This window comes from Caretta caretta, chromosome 1 (assembly GCF_965140235.1).
Source record: "Caretta caretta isolate rCarCar2 chromosome 1, rCarCar1.hap1, whole genome shotgun sequence".
Lineage (NCBI taxonomy): Eukaryota > Metazoa > Chordata > Testudines > Cheloniidae > Caretta > Caretta caretta.
This window is the reverse complement of record NC_134206.1, coordinates 286852030-286874785: the sequence shown is the minus strand read 5'-3', so window position 1 is coordinate 286874785 and position 22756 is coordinate 286852030. Positions and strand designations below refer to the sequence as shown.

Genomic DNA, 22756 nt, shown 5'->3' with positions numbered 1-22756 from the left:
GATTCAATTATTCATTAGACACACTATGTACACTTGACAAAATAGAGACACACCGTCTCACATAGAGTCCCAGTTGAAGAATGCCTCAACCCTATAAGCTAGAGTTAAGCAGGATGTAATCAAGGAGCTTACGTCTGCAGTGTCAGCTGTGTGTATTTTCCCACTGTTGTAAGTCTTCCACTGGCTTATAGGCTCGAGGGGTGCTTTTTGACTCTCAGGTCTGCTCCTTCCGGGGGAAACAAAAGTGCAACACAAAAAAGTAGTTCTTGGACTCAGTAATTCAGCACCTCCACTTGAGGCAGGCTAGGAAAAAATTTGAGAAGCAACTTGATAAAAATGCAAAAACTAACAGGTTTTTATTAATATATCAGAAGCAGAAAGCTTGCCTAACACACAGTGGGACCACTAGAAAACAAAGGTGTTAAAAGACCACTCAAGGAAGACTAAGCCATTGCAGATAAACTAAATTAATTTTTTGCATCAGTCTTCACTGTGGAGGATGTAGGGGAGATTTCTACATCAGAACTATTCTTTCTGGTAAAAAGAACAGGAGTACTTGTGACACCTTAGAGACTAACAAATGTATTTGAGCATAAGCTTTCATGGGCTAATACCCACTTCATTGCAGTGGAAAACAGAGTAGGAAGATATAGATATATACACACATAGAGAACATGAAACAATGGGTGTTATCATACACACTATAATGAGAGTGATCAGTTAAGGTGAGCTATTACCAGCAGGAGCGAAAAAAAACCTTTTGTAGTGATAATCAAGATGGGCCATTTCCAGCAGTTGACAAGAACGTGTGAGGAACAGTATGGGGGGAAAATAAACATGGGGAAGTAGTTTTACTTTGTGTAATGACACATCCACTCCCAGTCTTTATTCAAGCCTAATTTAATGGTGTAACTCTCGTTATAGTGTGTATGATAACACCCATTGTTTCATGTTCTCTGTGTATACACATATATTCCTACTGTATTTTCCACTGCATGCATCCGATTAAGTGGGTTTTAGCCCATGAAAACTTATGCTCAAATACATTTGTTAGTCTCTAAGGTGCCACAAGTACTCCTGTTCTTTTTGCAGATACAGACTAACACAGCTGCTCCTCTGAAACCATTCTTTTTGGTGACAGTTCTGAAATACTGTCCCAAATTGATGTGTCAATAGAAGAGGTTTTAGAACAAATTGCTAAACTAAACAATAATAAGTTATCAGGACCAGATGACATTCACCCAAGAGTTCTTAAGGAACTCAAATATGAAATTGCAGAACTGCATATTGTCACTGAAATCAGTCTCTGTAGCAGATGACTGGAAGGTAGCTAATGTAATGCCAATATTTTAAAAAGGCTCCAGAGGAGATCTTGACAATTACAGGCTGGTAAGCCTAACTTCAAAAACGTGGAAATTGGTGGAAACTATAGTAAAGAACAATTATCAGGCACACAGATAATCAAGATTTGTTGATTAGTCAACATGGCTTGTGCAAAGGGAAGTCATGCCACACCAATCTATTAGAATTTTTGGGGGGAATCAACAAGCACGTGGACAATGGTGATCTAGATATATTGTACTTGGATATTCTGAAAGCCTTTGGCAAGGTTCCTCATCAAAGGCTCTTAAGGATACTAAAAGTAGCCATGAGATGAGAGGCAGGTCTTTCCTGGATCAATAACTGGTTGAAAGATGGGAAACAAAGGATAGGAATAAATGATCAGTTTTCACAATGGAGTACTGGGACTTGTGCTGTTCAACATATTCATTAACAAACTGGAAAGTGAAGCGGCAAAGTTTGAAGCAGATGCAAAATTACTCAAGATAGTTAAATGCAAAGCAGACTGCAAGGAGTTACAAAGGGATCTCACAAAACTGGATGAGTGGGCAACAAAATGGCAAATGAAATTCAGCATTGTTAGGTGCAAAGTAATGCACATTGGGAAAAAATTATAACTGTATATATATAGTGATGGATTCTAAATGAACTATTACCATCCAAGAAAGAGATCTTGGAGTCATTGTGGATAATTCTCTGCAAACTTCCACTCAATGCACAGCAGAGGTCAAAAAGGCTAACAGGATGAAAGGAACTATTAGGAAAAGGATAGAAAATAAGACAGAGAATATCATTCCACTATATAAATCTGTGTTGTGCCCATACTTTGAATACTGTGCCAAGTTCTGGTCACCACATCTCAAAAAGAATATAGTGGAACTAGAAAGGTTCAGAAAAGGGCAACAAAGATGATCAAGGGTACGGAATGGCTTCCATACAACGAGAGACTAAAAAGTTTGGAGCTGCTCAGCTTAGAAGAAAGACAACATAGGAGGGATGTGATAGAGGTCTATGAAATCATGAATGATGTGGAAAAAGTGAATGGAGAAGAGGAAGTTACTCAACTTGTGCAGTAACGATGGTTCTTCGAGATGTGCGTCCCTATGGGTGCTCCACTTTGCGTGTCTGTGTGCCCTTGCACCTCTAATCGGAGATTTTTAGTAGCAGTGTCCCGTTGAGCCTGCGCATGTGCTCTCCCTCCCTTGTGGTCTGCCTCGAGGCTATTTAGCACTGCACAGGCGAACCCCCCTCACTTCCTTCTCTACCACAGTGCCCTATAGAGAACTTCAAAGTAGAGGGGAGGAGGGAAGGTTGTGGAGCACCCATAGGGACACACATCTCGAAGAACCATTGTTACTGCACAAGGTGAGTAACTTCCTCTTCTTCTTCGAGTAGTGTCCCTGTGGGTGCTCCACTTTAGGTGACTCCGGAGCAGTACCCACCACTGGAGGCTGGGACTTCAGAGCGGAGTCTTTTACTACAGAGAATACTGTGGAGTCGAAGATGGTGTCAGCAGCCAAATCTTCAGTAATTGAATAATGTCCTGCAAAAGTATGGACAGAGGCCCCAATCATTGCTCTATAGATTGGGGAGATAGGGGTATCCCTGTGGAATGTGATTGAGGTAGGAACTGATCTCATGGAGTGCGTATGGACGGAAGCAAGTTGCACCCTTGCTAAGTGATTAATGCAACTAGAGACCCATTTGGATAGTCTTTGAGGAGATATCACAGAGCTTTTGGATCTTTCTGTGGATGAAAGGAAGAGTTTAGGGGATTTCCTGAAGTCCTTAGTCCTGTCCAAGTAGAATGCTAATGTCCTTCTAATATGTAGGATATGCACAATTGTCTCCCAGTTGTCACAATGTGGTTTTGGAAAAAAAAACAGGGAGATGGATCTGTTGATTCATATGGAAAGTGCAGAAAAAGTAGGGAGAAACTTGGGTTATGGCCTTAGAGTGATTATTGTTATTTTATTTTTTAAAGACAAAGGCCATGAATGATGGGTGTGCCATCAGGGCCTCTATTTCTCCTATGTGCCTAGCTGAGGTGATGGCAATTAGAAATGCTGTCGTCATGGACAGGTGTAAGAGAGAATAAGTTGCCCTGGACTTGGAGGGAGGTCTAGTCCAAGCCCTAAGAACTAGATTAAAGTCCCAGGCTGGAGCGGGTGATGTCACAAGGGGGAAGAGAGTCCGAATGCCCTTAAAGAGTCTATGCATTAGTGGTTGAGCAAACTCCAAGTGGGAAGCCATTTTTGCCATGAGATGTACCTTAAAGAAGCTGAGTGAGAGTTTACATGTGTTTCAGCTTGTCAGAGCATTCTGCTTCTTAGCCTTGGAACAAAGAATGATCCAAGCCTGGAGGCAGAGGACCCATGGGTTGGGGTGAAGGGTCAGCCCATTGTTTTGAGAGAGCGGGTGAGGAATTGGCTGACGTCTGAGGAACACGAGGCCATATTGCCATCTGCGTCAGGTAAGGGAGCCAGACTTGTCATAGTCAAGAGGGGCAATCACAATAACTCTTGCTTTGTTTTGTTCAATTTTCAACAGAATCTTGGATAGGGTAGGAAACTGGGAAAAGACATACAAGTGGGCCCTGTCCGCTGGGAAGATGAGGGCAACTGCCAGTGAATGTTTCACCAAAGGGTGGCTATATCTTGAAGCACCTATGAATTCAGTATACACTCATTGTCATGAGAAAATTCCAACAGAGACCGTTGGTTATCCCATTCTGTATCCCGTCTAGACAGACAACTGAGATGAGCACATTGTGATGGGTGCATCAATTCTAAAGTTTGAATGCTGTCTTGCAGAGGGAGGGAGATCTGGCAGCTCCTTGGCAGTTTGTACAAAACATACAGGTCACATTAAGTCCATCATAACCTTTGTGTGTTGTTTTTGATGAAAGGCAGAGTTTGTGCACAGGCACTCCTGACAGCCCCTAGCCCCAAAAGAGTGATATGGAAGGTCATTTCTGTGGAAGGCCATTTGTCCTGAACCTTGTTGTTGTGTAGGTGAGCTCCCTGGCATATTAGGGAGACGTGTCCCAGGGTGGTGAAAGTGGGTAGTGAGAGGAGCGCTCTTGCTTGTACTGCATCAGGTTGGTGCTGATAAAGTCCAGTCACTGTATCGGGGTTAGTATGCCACTACAATGAAGTGAACCTTGGAGACTACCCTGTGTGGAGCAGTCTATACCTATAATGATCCTGCCCCAAAGATAAGCAGTAGGAAATCTTCTGTACAATGGTTGTATTGAGATATGGAAGTAGGCACCCTGTAGGTTCAGGGCCATAAATCAATTTCTTTGCTCTAGACCTGGTCCTAACTGCTGTGAAGTAAGGCAAGGTGACTTCTGAGTGGCATGACAGATGTATAGATGGCAGCTGATGCTGTAAGGTATCATTGTTCAGGCCCCCGACCAGCTCATCAAAGTGCTTATAAAAGGCAGTTTTAGAGGTCATGGACTGGGGTGCAGACTGTTCTCACTTTTGAGCCCTGGGCCTCTTACACTGTGGCTCATAACAGCACAGAGATGGTGAGTATTGAGAAGATTGTGATCTGTGGTGTCACTGAGAGGTATATCTTCTCTTCTGTTCCACAATGCAGATTCCTAAGGAGTGTAGTGTGGTCCGAGAATCCTTCAGGATGTGGAGAGAAAATCTGTCTTCTCTGCAAAGAGTTTGGCCCTTCAAATTGGAAGTCTGTAGCTCTTTGGGCAATCTAGAGAGGTGTAGCAAACAAAAAAACACCCCATAACCCACCTCCGTACCACAGTCATGGAGACTGGGCGGGCAGCTGTAACAGCTACATCCAGTGGTGTCTCTAGGTCCGGTCTCGCTATTAACTGACCTTCTCTAAGAATGGTCTGAATCTGTTCTTTTTGTGTTTCCAGTAATGTTTCAGAAACATCCTAGGTTTCCCAAGATTAACAAAATTGTTTTGGCTATGACAGTTTGGTAATTTATTACTCTAAACAGTAATGTTGTCGATGAATATGCCATCTTGAGAAGCCTGATCATATGCAGTTGACTTGGCATTATGTTGCTTGCTTCATGCACTAACCACATCCACTATGATGGAGTTGGGTTGCGGAAGTTGAAAACAAAGTCTGCCTCTTTGGGTAGAGATGTAGGGTTGTTTTTGTTTACACTTTGTTGCTGGTTGGTGCGATGGAGGCTGGCTCTGCCAGATGATTTTGGTAGGATCTAGAATCAGCTCATTAATTGGGAGGACAGTTCTAGATAAGAAGGTAGTGTGCAGAATTTCCACCAACTTGTGATGTGTATCTGCCACCTCCTGTAAGGGAATCTGCAGCTCGTCTGCCACCCTCTTGGTAAGATCCAGAAAGTTCTTAAATCTTCACCTAGTGATGAGGGGTGGGCAGCACAGTCTCATCTGGGAGAGATGTGGAGAAGTGTGCTGAAGTGGTAGCTTCCTCTTCAGGTGTGTGGGTTTTTTTTTCCCCTTCCCCCTTCTTTCCTGTTCTGAAAAGGCTTTCTCCTGTCCTGGCTCAGGTGCTCTCCTGCCCTGTCTCAGGTGCCAGGCTGTAGCAAACCATCTGGTGGACTCTCCGAGAGACAACGGAGACGGTCGCGCTGTGTGTGTGTATATACCCGAAGAGTTACAGTATGGCCTTGGGAGGGATAGGCAGGAAGGCAGGCACGGGCGGTTGGCGTGATGGAATTGGGGATGACCCTTGTAGTGTGGTGGTGGGCCACCTTGAGGGGCCAGGGAATGTCTCCTCCTGGCCAGTGTCAGATTCCTCAGTGGGTAGGGGTACCGCTGACTGGGATATTGGCAGTATACAGCCCAGTGCTAAGAGTGATTCTGGGTGCCGGGATGTGCTCGATACCAAAGTCCTGGTACCAAGTAATGGGAATTGTGGTTCTTTCCCAATCATCAGGTCTCCATGGTACCAGAGCTCATGCAGTACCATGGATTCATTTGGTACCACAGAGGAGGGCCTGTGGTACATTGTCAGTACCGATAGATGGGCAGAGCACTCCCTAAATGAGAGTTTTGCCCAGTACAAAAAGTTTGTTGGTGCCACTTTTTTAGAGACGGTATGGTAATTGTCTCTCCCTGGGTACTGAAGCCACAGGTCTCCAGAGTATGGGAGTACCTGTGTTACCATGGGCTCATCCGGAACCCCAGAGGAGTGTCTGTAGTCGGTATCAATGGTTGGGAATGTGCAAAACACTTCCTAGATGGGAGTTTTGTTGCATCTGGTATCAAAGGGTTTCTCTATGCTGCTTTTTTAGAGATGGTACGGTAACTGTCCCCTCTCCTTAGTGGTAACTGTCCTCCTCCCTTATCCAAAGCAGAGCTGACAGCAGGGCTTCTCTGTGTCACTTCTTTTAGAGATGGTACGGTAACTGCAGTAGTTGCCCAGAGAAGAGCTCAGAGCAGCACAGGGCTTACAGAAGCCCCTTGTCCATGTGGAGAGCAGAGCTCAGAGCAGGAAGCCCCTTCTCAGGTTTCAGCTTCCAGAGCGTCTGGTGGGGAGGGGAGCGGAAGCTGAGCTCACAGCAGGAGGTTCCTCTGCTGGTATTGTCCTACTGAGATGGCCGCACTGGGGAACACCCCTTTGGCTGGCCAGTTGCTCGGGGATCGGTGCCGAGATGGCCGCACTGGGGAACACCCCTTTGGCTGGCCAGTTGCTCGGAGGAGCCTTTCCAGGGGCAGTCTGCTGGTGGCCTCTTCTTTTTCTCTCTTTCTCTTCTCCTCTCCACCACTCAACCCCTTTTGAAGTGAAGGCTCCGGGGATGAGCCGGGGTCAACACCCACCGGAGTCCCCCGCAGACTGAAGTGTTTTCTCTATAGGGAGGAATTTTTACTTCAGCTCCCAGCTCCTGTGTGGCTGCAGTTTAAGGTGTGGCAGGTAATGCACTTCTGTGAGGGTCTCCCAGGCACAGGGAGTGTCTGGCCATTACAGGAACTGACTCCCGGCAGGAGAGGCACCGCTTGGAGGAGAGAGAGCCGGGCAAGCCCCTGGGCAGGGGGTTCTCATCCTCTAGCAGGGAGGAATATGCACAAGAACATCGTCTTTATTTTATTTTTTTAACTTAAAAAGAAAATAATTATGAGTCTAATAGATGCGGGGGGGGGGAGAAGAATGCCCCCAGACAGGGAAGGAAAGAGAGGTTCTTTTCCGTTTTCTCTTTTCTTTTTAAACCAAAGGAATAAAATAAATAAAACACTAGCCTGAGTACTTTTAGGGAGAACAAAGGTAACAAAACAAACACTACTTATGCTAACGACACAGATAAGGAAGGGACAACTGCTCCTTCTGTCAGAGGCCAAAGGCAGTAGAGAAGGAAGTGAGGGGGGTTCACCCATGCAGTGCTAAATAGCCTCGAGGCAGACCACAAGGGAGGGAGAGCACATCCCCGGGCTCAACTGGACACTGCTACCAAAAATCTCCGATTAGAGTTGCAGGGGCACACAGACACCTAAAGTAGAGCGCCCATAGGGACGCTACTCAAAGAAGAAGCATTATTTACTCTTTCCCACAATACAAAAACCAGGGGTCACCCAATGAAATTAATAAGCAGCAGGTTTAATACAAACAAAAGGACATACTTTTTCACACAATGCACAACTACCCTGTAGAACTCAAGGCCATTGGATGTTGTGATCACCAAAAGTATAGCTGGGTTCAAAAAAGAACTGGATACGTTCATGGAGGATAGGTCCACAAATGGCTATTAACTAGGTGGCCAGGGATGCAACCCCATGCTTGGGGCAATCCTAAACTTCTGACAACCAGAAGCCAAGAGTGGAGGACAGGAGTGGGTCACTCCTCAATTGCTCTGCTCTGTAAACTCCCCCTGAAGCTCTGGAATGGGTCATTGTCAGAGACACTATATTGGGCAAGATGGACCATGGTTTGACCCAGTATGGCAGCTCTTATATTCTCCCTCGGAGGGTTACACAGTATCTTCAGTCTCCCCAGGATACAGCTCCTGTTTATCCCATCCCCCGACCTACTAGTTCATTTCCAGTGCGGTGGGGGCTGGAGGACTGGTCAGCCCACAGGAGTGGGCTGGAGTAACCATCAGCTCGAGGTGGGATCCAGGGACCAGGTTCATTGTATATCTAAAGGTTCATTATTATGAAGGGCTTTATGGTGAGGGTGTGCTGTAATACGAACATGTATTCACATAAGTTAGTGATGTATATAATGTAATGGTTCTGACTCATTTAAAGGTTTTTGTTTAAATCTAAATAAAAATCAGTAATCATTGGCCCTCTGCATAGCCATTATCAGTAGCCATCATGGTATAAGTTTCAGAGTAACAGCCGTGTTAGTCTGTATTTGCAAAAAGAAAAGGAGTACTTGTGGCACCTTAGAGACTAACCAATTTATTTGAGCATGAGCTTTCGTGAGCTACAGCTCACTTCATCGGATGCATACCGTGGAAACTGCAGCAGACATTATATACACACAGAGATCATGAAACAATACCTCCTCCCACCCCACTGTCCTGCTTGTAATAGCTTATCTAAAGTGATCATCAAGTTGGGCCAACATTCATTTGCAAACTGGATACAATTAACTTAGGCTTGAATAGAGCCTGGGAATGGATGGGTCATTACACAAAGTAAAACTATTTCCCCATGTTTATTCCCACCCCCCACTGTTCCCCAGACATTCCTGTTATCCGCTGGAAATGGCCCATCTTGATTATCACTACAAAAGGTTTCCCCCCTCCCTCCCCCCCTCCTGTTGGTAATAGCTCATCTTAAGTGATCACTCTCCTTACAGTGTGTATGATAACACCCATTTTTTCATGTTCTATAGAGTAGTTCTGGGGGAATTCTGCACCACTGCGCACACGCAGAATTCATGTCCCCCACAGATTTTTTCCCCACAGAAAATATATTCTGCCAGAAAGATGCTGCAATTACACCTGTCACCCACCAGGAGCTGCTGTAACACCAGAAGAGAGGGCAGCTAGTTCAGGGCCAGAGTGGCCAGCCACGGAGAGGGAGGGGGCAGTATCTGCATTCCACACAGTGCCCTGCCTGCAGGACCAGGTGAGGAGACATGGGATATGGGGCAGGAGAAACAGAACAGGGCACATGGGGCTGCTGGAGGGTCACATAGACTGGGGTTCAAAAGGGCTAGTGGGAGGATAGACTGGGGTGGGGGTTAGTGGGGTGACAGCCAGGGGTGAAAGTAAAATGTGTCTTTTACCATAGACTGGGGTTCAAAAGGGCTAGTGGGGGGATAGACTGGGGTGGGGGTTAGTGGGGTGACAGCCAGGGGTGAAAGTAAAATGTGTCTTTTACCAGGCCCTATACTGGTAAAAGACACATTTTACTTTCACCCCTGGCTGTCACCCCACTAACCCCCACTCCAGTCTATCCCCCCACTAGCCCTTTTGAACCCCAGTCTATGTGACCCTCCAGCAGCCCCATGTGCCCTGTTCTGTTTCTCCTGCCCCATATCCCATGTCTCCTCACCTGGTCCTGCAGGCAGGGCACTGTGTGGAATGCAGATACTGCCCCCTCCCTCTCCGTGGCTGGCCACTCTGGCCCTGAACTAGCTGCCCTCTCTTCTGGTGTTACAGCAGCTCCTGGTGGGTGATAGGTGTAATTGCAGCATCTTTCTGGCAGAATATATTTTCTGTGGGGAAAAAATCTGTGGGGGACATGAATTCTGCGTGTGCGCAGTGGTGCAGAATTCCCCCAGGACTACTCTATAGCCTGGTGGTTAGGGTGTCTATGTGGATGACCTAGGTACCAGTTCCCATGGTCTAATGCTTCTTTAATTATTTATACATGATGAAACAGATTCACCAGGATAGAATGAGGGAGCTCTCTTACATGAGACTATCCCACAGCTCAGTGGTTTGAACACCACTCTTGAGACATAGGAGAATCCTGTTCAAATCCATTTTCCCCTCCAGCAGAGAGGGAAATTGAACCCAGGTCTTCCACATCCCAGGCAACTGCACTAAGCACTGGGCTAAAAGTTATTCATTGGGTGATGGCAGCTCCTCCTCCTCCTCCTCTGACTGTTATGTGTGGACTTAGGCAGGCACCCAACTTATTCTCACAAGAAACTACTTATGCATCTATGATGTTTTGGGCTCCACCCAGACAAAAGGGTTTCCATCACCCCCTGCCCTGTAACTTTGGGGGTCTATGTGCTGTGCAGCTGTAGTCCAATTCCCAGACACCAGTACTCTGCACACAAGCATAAGGTCTTATCCTGGCTCTCACCAGCCTAGTTCCACTTTGCAGGATGTAAAAGGTGCTTTTTAAAGGTGCTTTTAAAGGGTGCTCTATCTACACTTTTAAAGGGTGCTCTATCGGACACATGGATTTTTAAAGTCCATTGTTTAAAAACAAATTAAGTTGATAACTTTCTATTAAATAATAAAACCAACCATCAATATTGCCTTTATGGAGGGTTACAAGAAATATAAAAGCAATGTACAAGACCATTCCTAATTATAAAGTTTTGCTCTGTAAGACAAGATAATACAGATATATTTTAAGTAAAAATGAATAAAATGTACACAGAACTACCAAACACCTTAAATAATTAAGAACAGTCCAAGTTTTCTGATCTTTACTATCAAACTAATTCCAAGGTAACTATATTAGCAGGCCTAGAGTTGTATTTATATAGACCCAGCTCCAACCCTAATTGGCATAAACTCACCGGTTAAGGTTTCCAGTTCCCCCTGGTCTTCCTGTTATTCCTTGATTAAACTAATATAGTTCCTGTTATTTAAAAACACCCAAAACCAGGTAAAAATTGACTAATTTATAATGAGAGTGTTCCCTTTCAATGTTACAGCTCTAAGGAAAGAACCTGAAAAGTGATACAAACAATGTGTTTTCAGAAACAGAGATATCATGGATATGAATTTACTTTGAGAAGTGATGAAGAAAAGAAGATGAAAAATACTATATTAGAGTGTTAGAAAGGAGGGGAAGGGGGAAAAAAGCAGAAAACAAAATTTATTTTCAAGAGCTCTCTGGTACAGGAGACGTTTTATGCTCTGATATTACAAACCTACATTAGAAAATGCCAAATCCTGAAATATTTCTAAAATTATCTGCAAAAATCCCAGAATGTAGATGAGTGTATTGTGATTAATATACTGTGTACAGTAGTATGCTAGTATCTCCAGACATCCTACTTCCTTTATCCATTCCTTTTTCTTATTATGGTACTGCAGTGTAGGAACTTCTAGACTCAAAACCAGTTTTGTTTTATAGTGCTGTGATTGGAGTGCTGTAGCTGAAGATAAAAAGGCCTTCAGTTCTAAAATTTTGCTTTCAGTTGCATACACCTTCTTTTAAAAGATAGCTTTTAGTTGAAACTTTTCATGATGTTGCTTAGACGAGAGGGGCATTTATTTAGGAAAGTTGAAAGAAAAGGCTTTCAGGCCTGTTAGGTTTTATTTCCAAACCATTAAGAAAATTGTTTAGTTGCTTTTTTGGCACTGGATGGCTCACGGTTTATTTAAAAATATATAGATTATAAATTTTACAAGCATGAATGAGTAATGTGTGCTGCTTAGATTTATAGAAATTTAGTTATTAGGTGTTGAACACTGTGTACTGAGCATGGAAGGCACTTAACTATATTTTATTTAAATCTTTGCCCATAAGAAAGGTAGTGTAAATTTGTATTGAATAAGAACAATAATTATGGAGTGAGAAAGTCTAAAAACAACATAGAACAAAACAGTATAGAAGAAGTAAAGGTTTATCTCTTCTTTGGTCAGGAACTACAGGGATGAGTACCATTTGTTCTCAACTGTTTAGTGCTGTTTGCTTGATATGTCTGATGTTGTATTGTCCTATAATCGTTAATTAAAATATATAATCCCATTTCCTCAAGCATAGTTCCATATTCAGGATCCAGAACTTGTGTATCATTTTTGCAGGTGCCAATAAAAACACAAGCCAAGATTTAAAAAAAAACAGGACACTAAAGTTAGCATTTGGGTTGACTTCGTTAGAAGCTGCTAGGTGCTTAGCACTTTTGAAAATCTGGCTACTTATTGAGATGTCTAAAAGACCCTAGCTTTAGGTTCCTATTTTTTAAAAATCTTGATCATATTGCTTCATGTGTGTTATACAAGTTACCTCTAAATCCTGGACCCAACAGGCATATATTTTGGCTTATTATAGCTGAAGATGCTTGGGGCAAAGCAAATAAGGTTTTGACAGATTATGGACCAAAGCCCCACAAACTGAAAGAAAGAGAAGGTGAATATATGTGCAATCATCATTACAGAATTAGTGATTCCAACCTTCTTTATAATCAGGTAAAATTACAACTTGAAACCTTTCTGGATAGCTGATCCAGTCTTTACAGTCTTTTGTTCAGGATGAGCACAGCTCAACAAACACCCTTTTGCTCCAACAGTAACTCTCCTTAACTTTTCAGTATGCTACCACTAACTTTAATATTTTACAAACAAAAATAATATTGGAGATAGATAAATTCATATTGGAATGAATAAATTATGGAGTTGATTGCCACTAACTAGGCAATGGTTTATTAGGCTAGTGATCTGAATAAGCTTGATCTTGCCTTATTTTTAAAGTTAGGTAATTTAGATTCTGTTAAGTATTTGTATGCATGAACTCTAGCATTGTTAGTTCAGTGTGGTCCTTAAACAATTGCCTCGTTTGTTTTGTTTTTATCAGTTTAACCCTACAATCATGTTAGCTGTTTGTTGATTATTTCAGACAGTTTGCAAATAAGGCCATGTTTACACAAGGGATTTTTTGGGGGGACGGAGACACCAACACTACAACCTGTTCAGCTACACCAGCGTTAGCACTGGTGGGAGTTGTAGTGCAGAGAAGATTCCAATGGCTGTTGGCTTTTATACCCACAAAATAGAGTTGTAAATAGGCTGAATGTCACCAGAGTCTTGTCTGAAACACTTGACCTGATGGTGGCATCAGTGGTAATTTTTTCACTAAAATTACCAGAGCCTGTATGCTGTAAACACTTATGTAGGAGCTTAACATTAAGCACAAGAATAGTCCTATAGACTTTAATTAAATTAAGCATGCGTGTAAATATTTGCAGGATCAGACCCCTAGTGTAGACAAAGCAGAAAGGCCTGCAAGCAGCCTTTGAATTATTCCTCCATCTCTACAACAACAAAAGAACCTCTGAGCTCTTGCAACTATTGCCAGAAGATCCCCAATCTTAGCTGGGAAAATTACTTTTGTAGTGCTAACAAGGCCAATCCAATCAAGGTGGCCCATTTCCAACAGTTGACAAGGTGTGAGTATCAGCAGAGGGAAAATTACTTTTTGTAGTGACCCATCCACTCCCAGTCTTTATTCAGGCCTAATTTGATGGTGTCCAGTTTGCAAATTAATTCCAGTTCTACGGTTTCTCGTTGGGAGTCTGTTTTTGAAGTTTTTTTGTTGAAGAATTGCCACTTTTAAGTCTGTTATTGAGTGTCCAGGAAGATTGAAGTGTTCTCCTATTGGTTTTTGAATGTTACAATTCTTGATATCTGATTTGTGTCCATTTATTCTTTTTGCATAGAGACTCTCTGGTTTGGCCAATGTACATGGTCGTTGCCAACTCTGTCTGCATATCTATTCAAGGGACACCATCAAAGGACCTTACCACATCAGCCATATCATCAGGGGCTCATTCATCTGCACATCTACCAATGTAATATATGCCATCATGTGCCAGCAATGCCCCTCTGCCATATAAGCTACAAAAAGTAATTTTCCCTCTGCTGATACTCACACCTTCTTGTCAGCTGTTGGAAATGGGCCACCTTGATTGCATTGGCCTTGTTAGCACTACAAAAGTAATTTTCCCTTTCTTGGTATTCACCCCTTCTTGTCAACTGTTGAGAATAGGCCACTTCGACCTTAATCGAATTGACTCATTAGCGCTGACACCGCCCCCCCCCACCCCACTTGGTAAGGCAACTCCCATCTTTTCATGTGCTATAATATATATTCTGCTTATTGTTTTTTTCACTCCATGCATCGGAGGAGGTGGATTTTAGCCCATGAAAGCTTATGCCCAAATAAATTTGTTAGTCTCTAAGGTGCCACAAGGACTCATTGTTGTTTTTGTTTGCTTATAGTTACTCAGCTGTATAAGTATTTGTGGGATATAGGCCTTTCATTATATGGGGTGTGTATATAACAATATAGAATCTCTGAATGATACGTCAGAATTGTGCAGAATGATCCCAAAAATCTTGTACATTTGATGGCTATCTGCCCCAAAGGGGAAGGAGAATATACAGAAGGCTGTGGAATTTCATACCTTTCTTTGCTTTGTGGATGTACAAAGTCTCTGATACTTGGAGTCAGATGCACTCATAGCCAGGTTTCCACCCACACAATATTTGTGGTCACACAGCACCTCTCTTAATAACTCTTACTGGTTTCTTCATTGATTGTCTGGCACCCTCTAAACAATTCTGGCATGTACTCAGAAAAGTTGCCAGACTGGGTTGGTCTGCACTCAGCTGAAGCTAATTGTAAGGCGGTGTTAAAGTCTGCCTCTGATGCTGAAGGATTTTGCTGTGTTTCAACAAGTTTAAAATCTCACTCAGGACATTTAGAGATATCACTACTACCCCCATGATTTCAGGCTCTAATCCTTATGTTGATGCCATCATCCTGTCATTGTTATTCTGTGAATTGGTAAGTGAGATTGTTACCTATTAATTTTTGATTGTTTGATTGATTATTTCATAATGTAAATCATATATGGAATTCTAGAGATCATTGGCTTCAAATTGTACAGTCAGTACTGACCAGCCCAGAACTGACTGAGTGGGAATGTGTAAAGTAGGTGGTGTCACAGACTTGGTGCTTAGTGACTGGAGCAGGGGTTGGGCATAGAATCAATAATCACTGCAAAGGATGGGGCACGCAGCCCAGGTCTGAGCATGGAGGGAGATCTCATTGAGGAGACAGTATGGAGTACAGGCGCATCACAAGGAGAGGGGCCCACAGCCCTGGTTCTCACTGAAGTATTGGGAAAGGTAAATACTCGATGTTCAGTGTGGAGGTGGGAGAGACAGCCCCAGGTGCCACTCTCATAGAGGGGATGGGAGAGCATATAGTCAGTACAAGAGAGGGGAGCACAGCCTTAGCTCTCACTGAAGAGACTGATGGAGGCACAGACTTGATGCTTAGTCAAAGAGAGTGGGGAGGCAGTCACAGGTTCTGTGCTGGAGTGGGGTGAAACAGCTCCATGTCTCAGTTCTAGTCTCAAGGAGGGGATGGGGCCAGAGCCCAAGCTGTAACTCACGGGAAGGGAACACTGGCGCAGGGGGAAGAAGCCCCAGCTTGCTGAGGAGTTTGGGGGGAACAGTTTCAGTGGGGTGGGTAGTCCCCATTGTTACTTGGAAGTTGTGGGGGCTGGCCTCAGTGGGGGGGAATCAGATCCTGCTATCACAAGGCTAGGGAGCCCAGGCTTGACGGGCAGTCCCTGCTGTCAGAAGGCCATGGGCTCTGTGAGTGAGGTTAGTCCTGCTGTCAGAGAGATTAGGGGGGGCAGTCGCCGCTGTCACTGGTGGGTGTGGAGGGCATGGGCTCGGTGGGGGTGTGTCAGTCCCCACTGCCACAAGGGCGGGCAGGAATGGGGTGGGGGTGGGATTCAGTTCCACAGTCATGGCGAGCATGGGCTCGATGTGCGGGGGTGCGTTACTCCCCCCTGGCATAGGGGTGGGGGCATAGGCTCGGCGGGCAGGTCAGTCCCCTCTGTCACGCAGGGGGCGCGGGCTCTGAGGGGGGATTAGTCTCTGCTGTCACAGGTGTGGGGAGACGTGCTCGGTGGGACTCCGGGAGGGGTCGGAACCCATTGTCCCAGGCATGGCGGGGCACGGAGCCAGTGGGGAAGGGCCAGTCCCCGCTCTCACGGGCTCGGTGGGGGATGGGGGCTCAGTTCCCCGCGGCCCCCCCCCCCCCCCCACGCTGTCACGGCGCTGCGCGAGCGGCGGAGAGTATTTCCCTGAGCGGCCGCAGATGGGCAGGAAGCACGGAGCATGCGCGGCTGGGTGGCGGCCGGAGCCCTGAGGCTGCGCGGAGCCGGGGTCGATCTGGCGGCGCTGGTGCCCGACGGCGCGGGGGCCAAGCATGAGGCTCGCCCAGCGGCCGGGGCAGGACAGCGAGCTCGCCGTGCCTGGCAGAGGGTGAGGTTGAGTGCCCCCCTCCCCCCCCTTCTGCGCCGACCTGGGCCTAGAGGCGCCGCCGCAGCCGGGCCGCCACCTTGTGCAAGGTGCAAGGACCCGCCCAGCCCCTCACGCAGACCCCACACCACCACCCTTGAATCTCCACCGTACGGGGAAGGGCCCGCCCACCCGACACGCTCCATGGAGGTGGGAGGCTGTCACAAACTTGTTCTGCCCTTTCTGACTTTCCCTCTTTCCTTTCGGTGGTGACATGGACTTGGCGTCCCTTGTGTGTGCGCGTTGGGAGAGGCTCCCTCTTGCTGGGTTAGTTTCCAGAGGCTCCCCTGTTGGGGGGTGGGGGGCGCTGCCATGTGGGAGTGTAGTTGTCTTTAACTCAGCAGGGATCTGAGGAATGGTCCCCCAGTGCTACGGCCCAAGCCACAGCCCCTGCATTAAACTTTGTTTTTAACAAAAATGGTTCTTTAATTGAAATTGTGTATGTGATCTTTTCCTCCCATAGGTAATTGTCTTCTGAATTCCCATGTCATACCAGCAGGAGGATTACAAAGAATCTATCAAAATGATGACAAATATTGTCATTTTGAGCCTGCTTATTTGTATTTCGTTATCTTTCTGGATTGTGTCTATGACAGCAAGTACATACTATGGTAAGTCCGTGGCCAGCCTACTTGGCTGAGCAAAACTTAGCCCTATGCTCAACTTGAACCCCCATCGTCTCTCTGTCTCTGTTAGTAAATGATAACTTTTTCATACTGCCTCCTGTCAACTCCAAATTTTTAGAGAATGTTCTAGTCATCAGTTGGACCCTATGGATTTTGATGAAAGTTGAAAAACCAATGGAGGACACATGAAGGCTCCTGGCATGTGGTTAGAGACCAGTCAGCTTCAGTGAGATCTGTAATGGTCTATAGATCAAAGAAGCGGTTGATGGTAGCCATTAATACCTTCCAGCATAGTACCCCTCATCTCAGCTCTGCCCATTGATTCAATAGAGTTTAAAATGTGGTTGCCCTGAATGACTTATCTCCCAGACAGAAAAAATGAAATAATTGTGTAAGGGGGAACATAGGACGAGGGGCTCAGAGACAGGCGGCAGATGGGGGGCACAGAGACAAGTGGCACAGGGAGAAAAGGGGGCACACAGAGCCCCTGGCATGAAGGAGGGGTTTCTGCATGGAGTTCCTAAAATGGAGGGAAATGGGAAGGTGACCCTGGGAGCTTGTGGGGGGAACTGAGGAATACAAGGAGTGTGTGCAATGAGCTCGGCCTCCAGAAGCAAGATGTGCCAATCCTCTAATAAAATATATCTTGATCATATTTTGTTAATTTGCAGTTAAGATTTTTCTTCAATCAATATTATTACTTGTAGAGAAAATACATGTTAGGATCATTGTAGTAGGAGAGTATTAAAGAATACTTCACATAAATGTTCTATTATCCTTTTAGTGATTATGTCTGGTGACTGTACACGTTCCATCTATTACCCTAACTGAATCACAACATGCAGAGTCTTTCAACATCTGCATCGCTAACTATATATTTAATTACAAAGACTTTTCAATACCGTTGAAAGAATTCATCAGTGTTTCTTTTGGTTTTGAGTTAAGGTGGCTGCAGTGTGTAAAGGGAACTGCCACATGTTTATATTGTCCTTAACCACATGTATGAACTCTGTGAGTAATAGTATATTTAGTAATTTAACTGAAGAGTTTTTACATGGAAATTTACTTATTTTCTCAAAAGAAATATAAGAAGCCTTGTAAATTTAAAATCAGTTGGCAAGCACAGTACCCATACAAATTTGTATAGAAAATTTTGTGTTGGGTGATGCTGGAAATTACTAGGCTTTTTCTTACACGTCTTAGGTACAGGTTTCAGAGTAGCAGCCGTGTTAGTCTGTATTCGCAAAAAGAAAAGGAGTACTTGTGGCACCTTAGAGACTAACAAATTTATTTGAGCATAAGCTTTCGCGAGCTACAGCTCACTTCATTGGATGCATTCAGTGGAAAATACAGTGGGGAGATTTATGTACATACACACTGTAACGAGAATAATAGCTCACCTTAAGTGATCACTCTCATTACAGTGTGTATGGTAACACCCATTGTTTCTTGTTCTCTATGTACATAAATCTCCCCACTGTATTTTCCACTGAATGCACCTGATGAAGTGAGCTGTAGCTCACGAAAGCTTATGCTCAAATAAATTTGTTAGTCTCTAAGGTGCCACAAATACTCCTTTTCATCTTAAGTACAGTAACTCCTCACTTAACGTTGTAGTTAGGTTCCTGAAAAATGCGACTTTAAGCAAAACGATGTTAAGCGAATCCAATTTCCCCATAAGAATTAATGTAAATGGGGGGGTTAGGTTCCAGGGAAATTTTTTTATTTTTGCCAGACAAAAGATATAATATACACACACACAGTATAAGTTTTAAACAAAGATGATTGTGAAGCTTGGTTGAGGTGCTGACATCAGAGGGTGGGATATTTCCCAAGGAATGCCTTAGTGCTAAATGATGAACTAGCAATTGGCTGAGCCCTCCAACGGTTAACTCCTTGTTAATGCAGCCTCACACTCTACAAGGCAGCAGGAATGGAGGGAGGGGAGACAGCATGGCAGACAAAGACACACACCGCGTGTGTGTGTGAGAGAGACATGCGCCTTTCCCCTTTAAGTAAACCGACCCACTCAAGTACACTGCCTTGTTAAGTTAATCAGCAAGCTGAGACCACAGCTGCTGCCAGGAAGCTCCCTCTGTTCTGAGCCCTGTCCTATGTCCCCCTGCTCTATGGAGATGGGGTAAGCGGGGTGCAGGAGCAAGGGGGAGAGGGACACCCTGACATTAGCCCTCGCTCTCCCCCCCCCCCCCCCCCCCCCAAGAAGCAGGAGGCTCGGGGAGCAGCTCCAAGGCAGAGGGCAGGAGCAGCACATGGCAGTGGGGGGAGGGACAGCTGAACTGCTGGCAATTGATAGCCTGCTGGGCAGCAGCTGCACAGGGAACTTAGGGGAGCGGGGAGCTGACAGGGTGGCTGCCTATCCACCTTGGATCCAAGCCCCCACCAGCTAGCTCCAACGGGCTGCTCTTCCTGCAAGCAGTGGACAAAGCAGGCGGCTGCCAAACGACATTATAAGGGAGCATTGCACAACTTTAAATGAGCCTGTTCCCTAATTGATCAGCAATGTAACAACGAAACAGTGATAACCGGGACGACTTTAAGGGGGGGGGTTACTGTATGCCCAAGTGGAGCTCCTCTCCTATGTATACTATAAGAGGTTCATAGCAACAAGGCTGCCTTCCTGTCATCTCCCAAAGCACTTGCTTTGCACTCTGGTACAGAGGAGAAGAAGGGGTACTTCTGTCTTGTGAATCTTTTTGCATAGCGTAAGACATGCATCATTTGTTGGGATTCCCTCTGAGACCTTTTCCAATTGCCTTATCCATAAGCTCCTTCGTTTTCAGTTTAAACCGAATTTTACCAAAAAAAATCCCAGGTTTTACAAAAAGTATTATTCACTTTTTTCCTATTTTTCACCCTACTTTTGTGTCATTCATATAAAAATGACTTGTTTTATTAGGAAAATACAATACATTGCATGAGATATATGTATTATGATAATACGTTAGTCTGTGTATATATGCAAAGCTGCCTGTTGAAGTAAAAAGGCTATGTATTAGTCTAGAACAGGGGTTTCCAAACTTGGTTTGCAGCTTGTTCAGGGTAAGCCCCTGGGGGGCCACGAGACCCTTTGTTTACCTGAGCATCCTCAGGTATGGCCACGTGCAGCTCCCAGTGGCCATGGTTCGCCGTTTCCAGCCAATGGGAGCTGCGGGAAGTGGTGCCTGGCCCACAAAACAAATTTGGGAACCCTTGGTCTAGAACAGTGGTTCTCAAACTTTTTTTTTCATGGACCACTTGAAAATTGCTGAGGGTCTCGGCAGACCACTTAATGATCTTTCCAAATGTTATTTGTACCCTTAGCTAACTATTGCAAAGCGCTTTGGATAAAAGCCCTATTTAAAAAAAAAAAAAAACCTTAATAATAATGTTTTTTTTGTTCTACAAGTAAGAGCACACACTAATTTTAATATCAGTGGTCTTACCTTTCTAATGCAATGGATTTGTCCTTTCTCCCCTGCCATGGCAGCCCCAGAGCTGGGGTTGGGAAGGAGGGCCATGTCTCCCCGGCAGCCACAGTCCTGGAGCTGGGGAAAGTTGCCACTTTCTCTGGCCGCCGCAGCCATGCATGTCCCAAATTCCCACCACCCGCTCTTCTCACCCACTGCTCCCTCCCACCTATTCCCCCCAAGACCACCATCTCATCTTACATGTGCTTCTTCTCCAGGGTCCAGGCACCTAATTAGTGGAGCCATGCCTGTATGGCTCCACTAATTAGGTGGGTGGCCCTTCATTCTGTTGTGTGCGGCCACCCAGGTGCGCACCTTAGAGGGAACTATCCGTGGACCACCTGAATGGAGCTCGCGGACCACAGTTTGAGAACCTTTGGTCTAGAAGATACAAACAGTAGGCACGCACACAAGCTCTGAAGTGCGTGCACATCTGAATGTACTGATGAATCTCACACCCACCACGTACACATTTAAAGCTGTCAGCAGATAACGGTTTAAAGATCTCCCACTAAAATGGGAAGAAAACGAAAATCTGTATCTGAATACATTTCAGAACACAAGGAAGTATTCAAAAGTTTAAAAAAAAAAAAAAAAAACCATGAGAAAGGAATGAAGTTAAGTGTATGTGCTGCAAATGGCGTGGCCCAGTTATTAAATGTAAATGTTTATAGGCTAATAGTTCTAAGTCCGTGGTTCTCAAACTTTTACACTGGTGATCCCCTTCACATAGCAAGCCCCTGAGTGCGACCCCCCCCCCTTTATAAATTAAAAACACTTTTTTATATATTTAACACTGTTATAAATGCTAGAGGCAAAGTGGGATTTGGGGTGGAGGCTGACAGCCCAGGACCCCCCATGTATTATCTTCGCAACCCCCTGAGAGGTCCTGGTTATACCAATAAAATAAAAACCAGCAGGATCGTATTAAAGGGGAAAAGCCAAAATACCACATTTAACACACAGGTTCTGCAAGGTTATCATAGTTACCAGCCTTAGAGTTGCTCATGCCAAGCCACTGGCCAGGTGGCCTGGACATGAGGAGGGAGCAGGGCCTCGTCAGATGCACATCTGATGCTCCTGGAAGTTGGTTTGCAGAATCAGACCCCAAAGTTCTCACTTTCTAGAGTCCATTTTTATAGGAATGTCTTCCTATGCCAGTCTATGGGAATTGCTTCATCATGCTGTTGCTGAATCAATCAGCAGATGTCACATTCCTGACGGCTCCGTGCTGACAGATGTTATCTTGTTCTTTGGTTCTCCCATTCTTGAGGCTGTTGGGTGGATTCCAGTCTGCCCTCCGGGGGTCCTCCTGGTTATTTCCACTTGACGCCTTCTTCAGCCAATGGACACTGCCTTCTTAGGCTGGCACTTCCCTGATCATTCAGTTATTATCCACACCAAGCATCCATCCACATACATCCTCTATCTCTATTTTAATCACAATTGTTAACAAAGCGAGATGAATACAACAAAAGGGCGAGGAGTCTCTGGGTGCTGTTTTGCTTTGAGTCTCTCTCTGAGTGGTGGTTGTTACAAAGAATTGCTTTGAGAACAGACTCTGTCTTAGAATGTACTAACACAATTAGGAGCTTGCAATTTTCACACACAGCGGGAGAGAAACAGTACTAACAACCAAGAGACCTCTTAATTAGTAATACCCTGGAATTTAAACTATGGATTTTAATACAGAACTACTTTAATATGATCTAACATCCTGACCCCCAGTTTGAGAACCCCTGTTCTAAGTCTACAACAGTAAACTGTTTATTCAAATAAGTTTTATTTTGGGTTTAGAGATGTGTTGTTTTGTTAAACTCATGTTTTGAGTTATGTTTTAGTTCTGCAGCAAACCACATTGAATTCCATTCACCAAAGCATTAATCTACTGAACAATTTTTTCCCTTGTCCTTCCGTCCATCAAAATAAACCCCAGTATTTACCCAGAAAAATGAATAGTTTTTTTCCACCAATTTTCACCTGTTTTTGTTATTGTTGTTTTAATACAGGGCATTTAAGCTAATTTTTCAAAATAGTTAAATCATTGCCCATAGCAGACTCATTTCTTGGATTCCCAGGCAGAATTAAATACAATAAAAGCCAAAAATGAAAGGCC

The 22756-nt window shown here is 44.7% G+C and overlaps 1 protein-coding gene across 4 annotated transcripts in view; it reads left to right on the top strand.

The window, feature by feature from the left end:
• The window catches only part of TMEM19 (transmembrane protein 19), a 48530-nt gene that overhangs the window by 13368 nt on the left and 12406 nt on the right, over nt 1-22756 (top strand). For 2 of the 4 annotated variants that reach the window (XM_048835771.2, XM_048835770.2), the window contains one exon: nt 17011-17158. In XM_048835771.2, the coding sequence (XP_048691728.1) occupies nt 17032-17158 (127 nt within the window). In that variant the 5' untranslated portion in view covers nt 17011-17031. Of the gene's footprint in view, nt 1-16312; nt 16512-16731; nt 16815-17010; nt 17159-22756 lie in introns of those variants that run through there. The other 2 variants (XM_048835769.2, XM_048835772.2) reach the window with 2 other exon arrangements.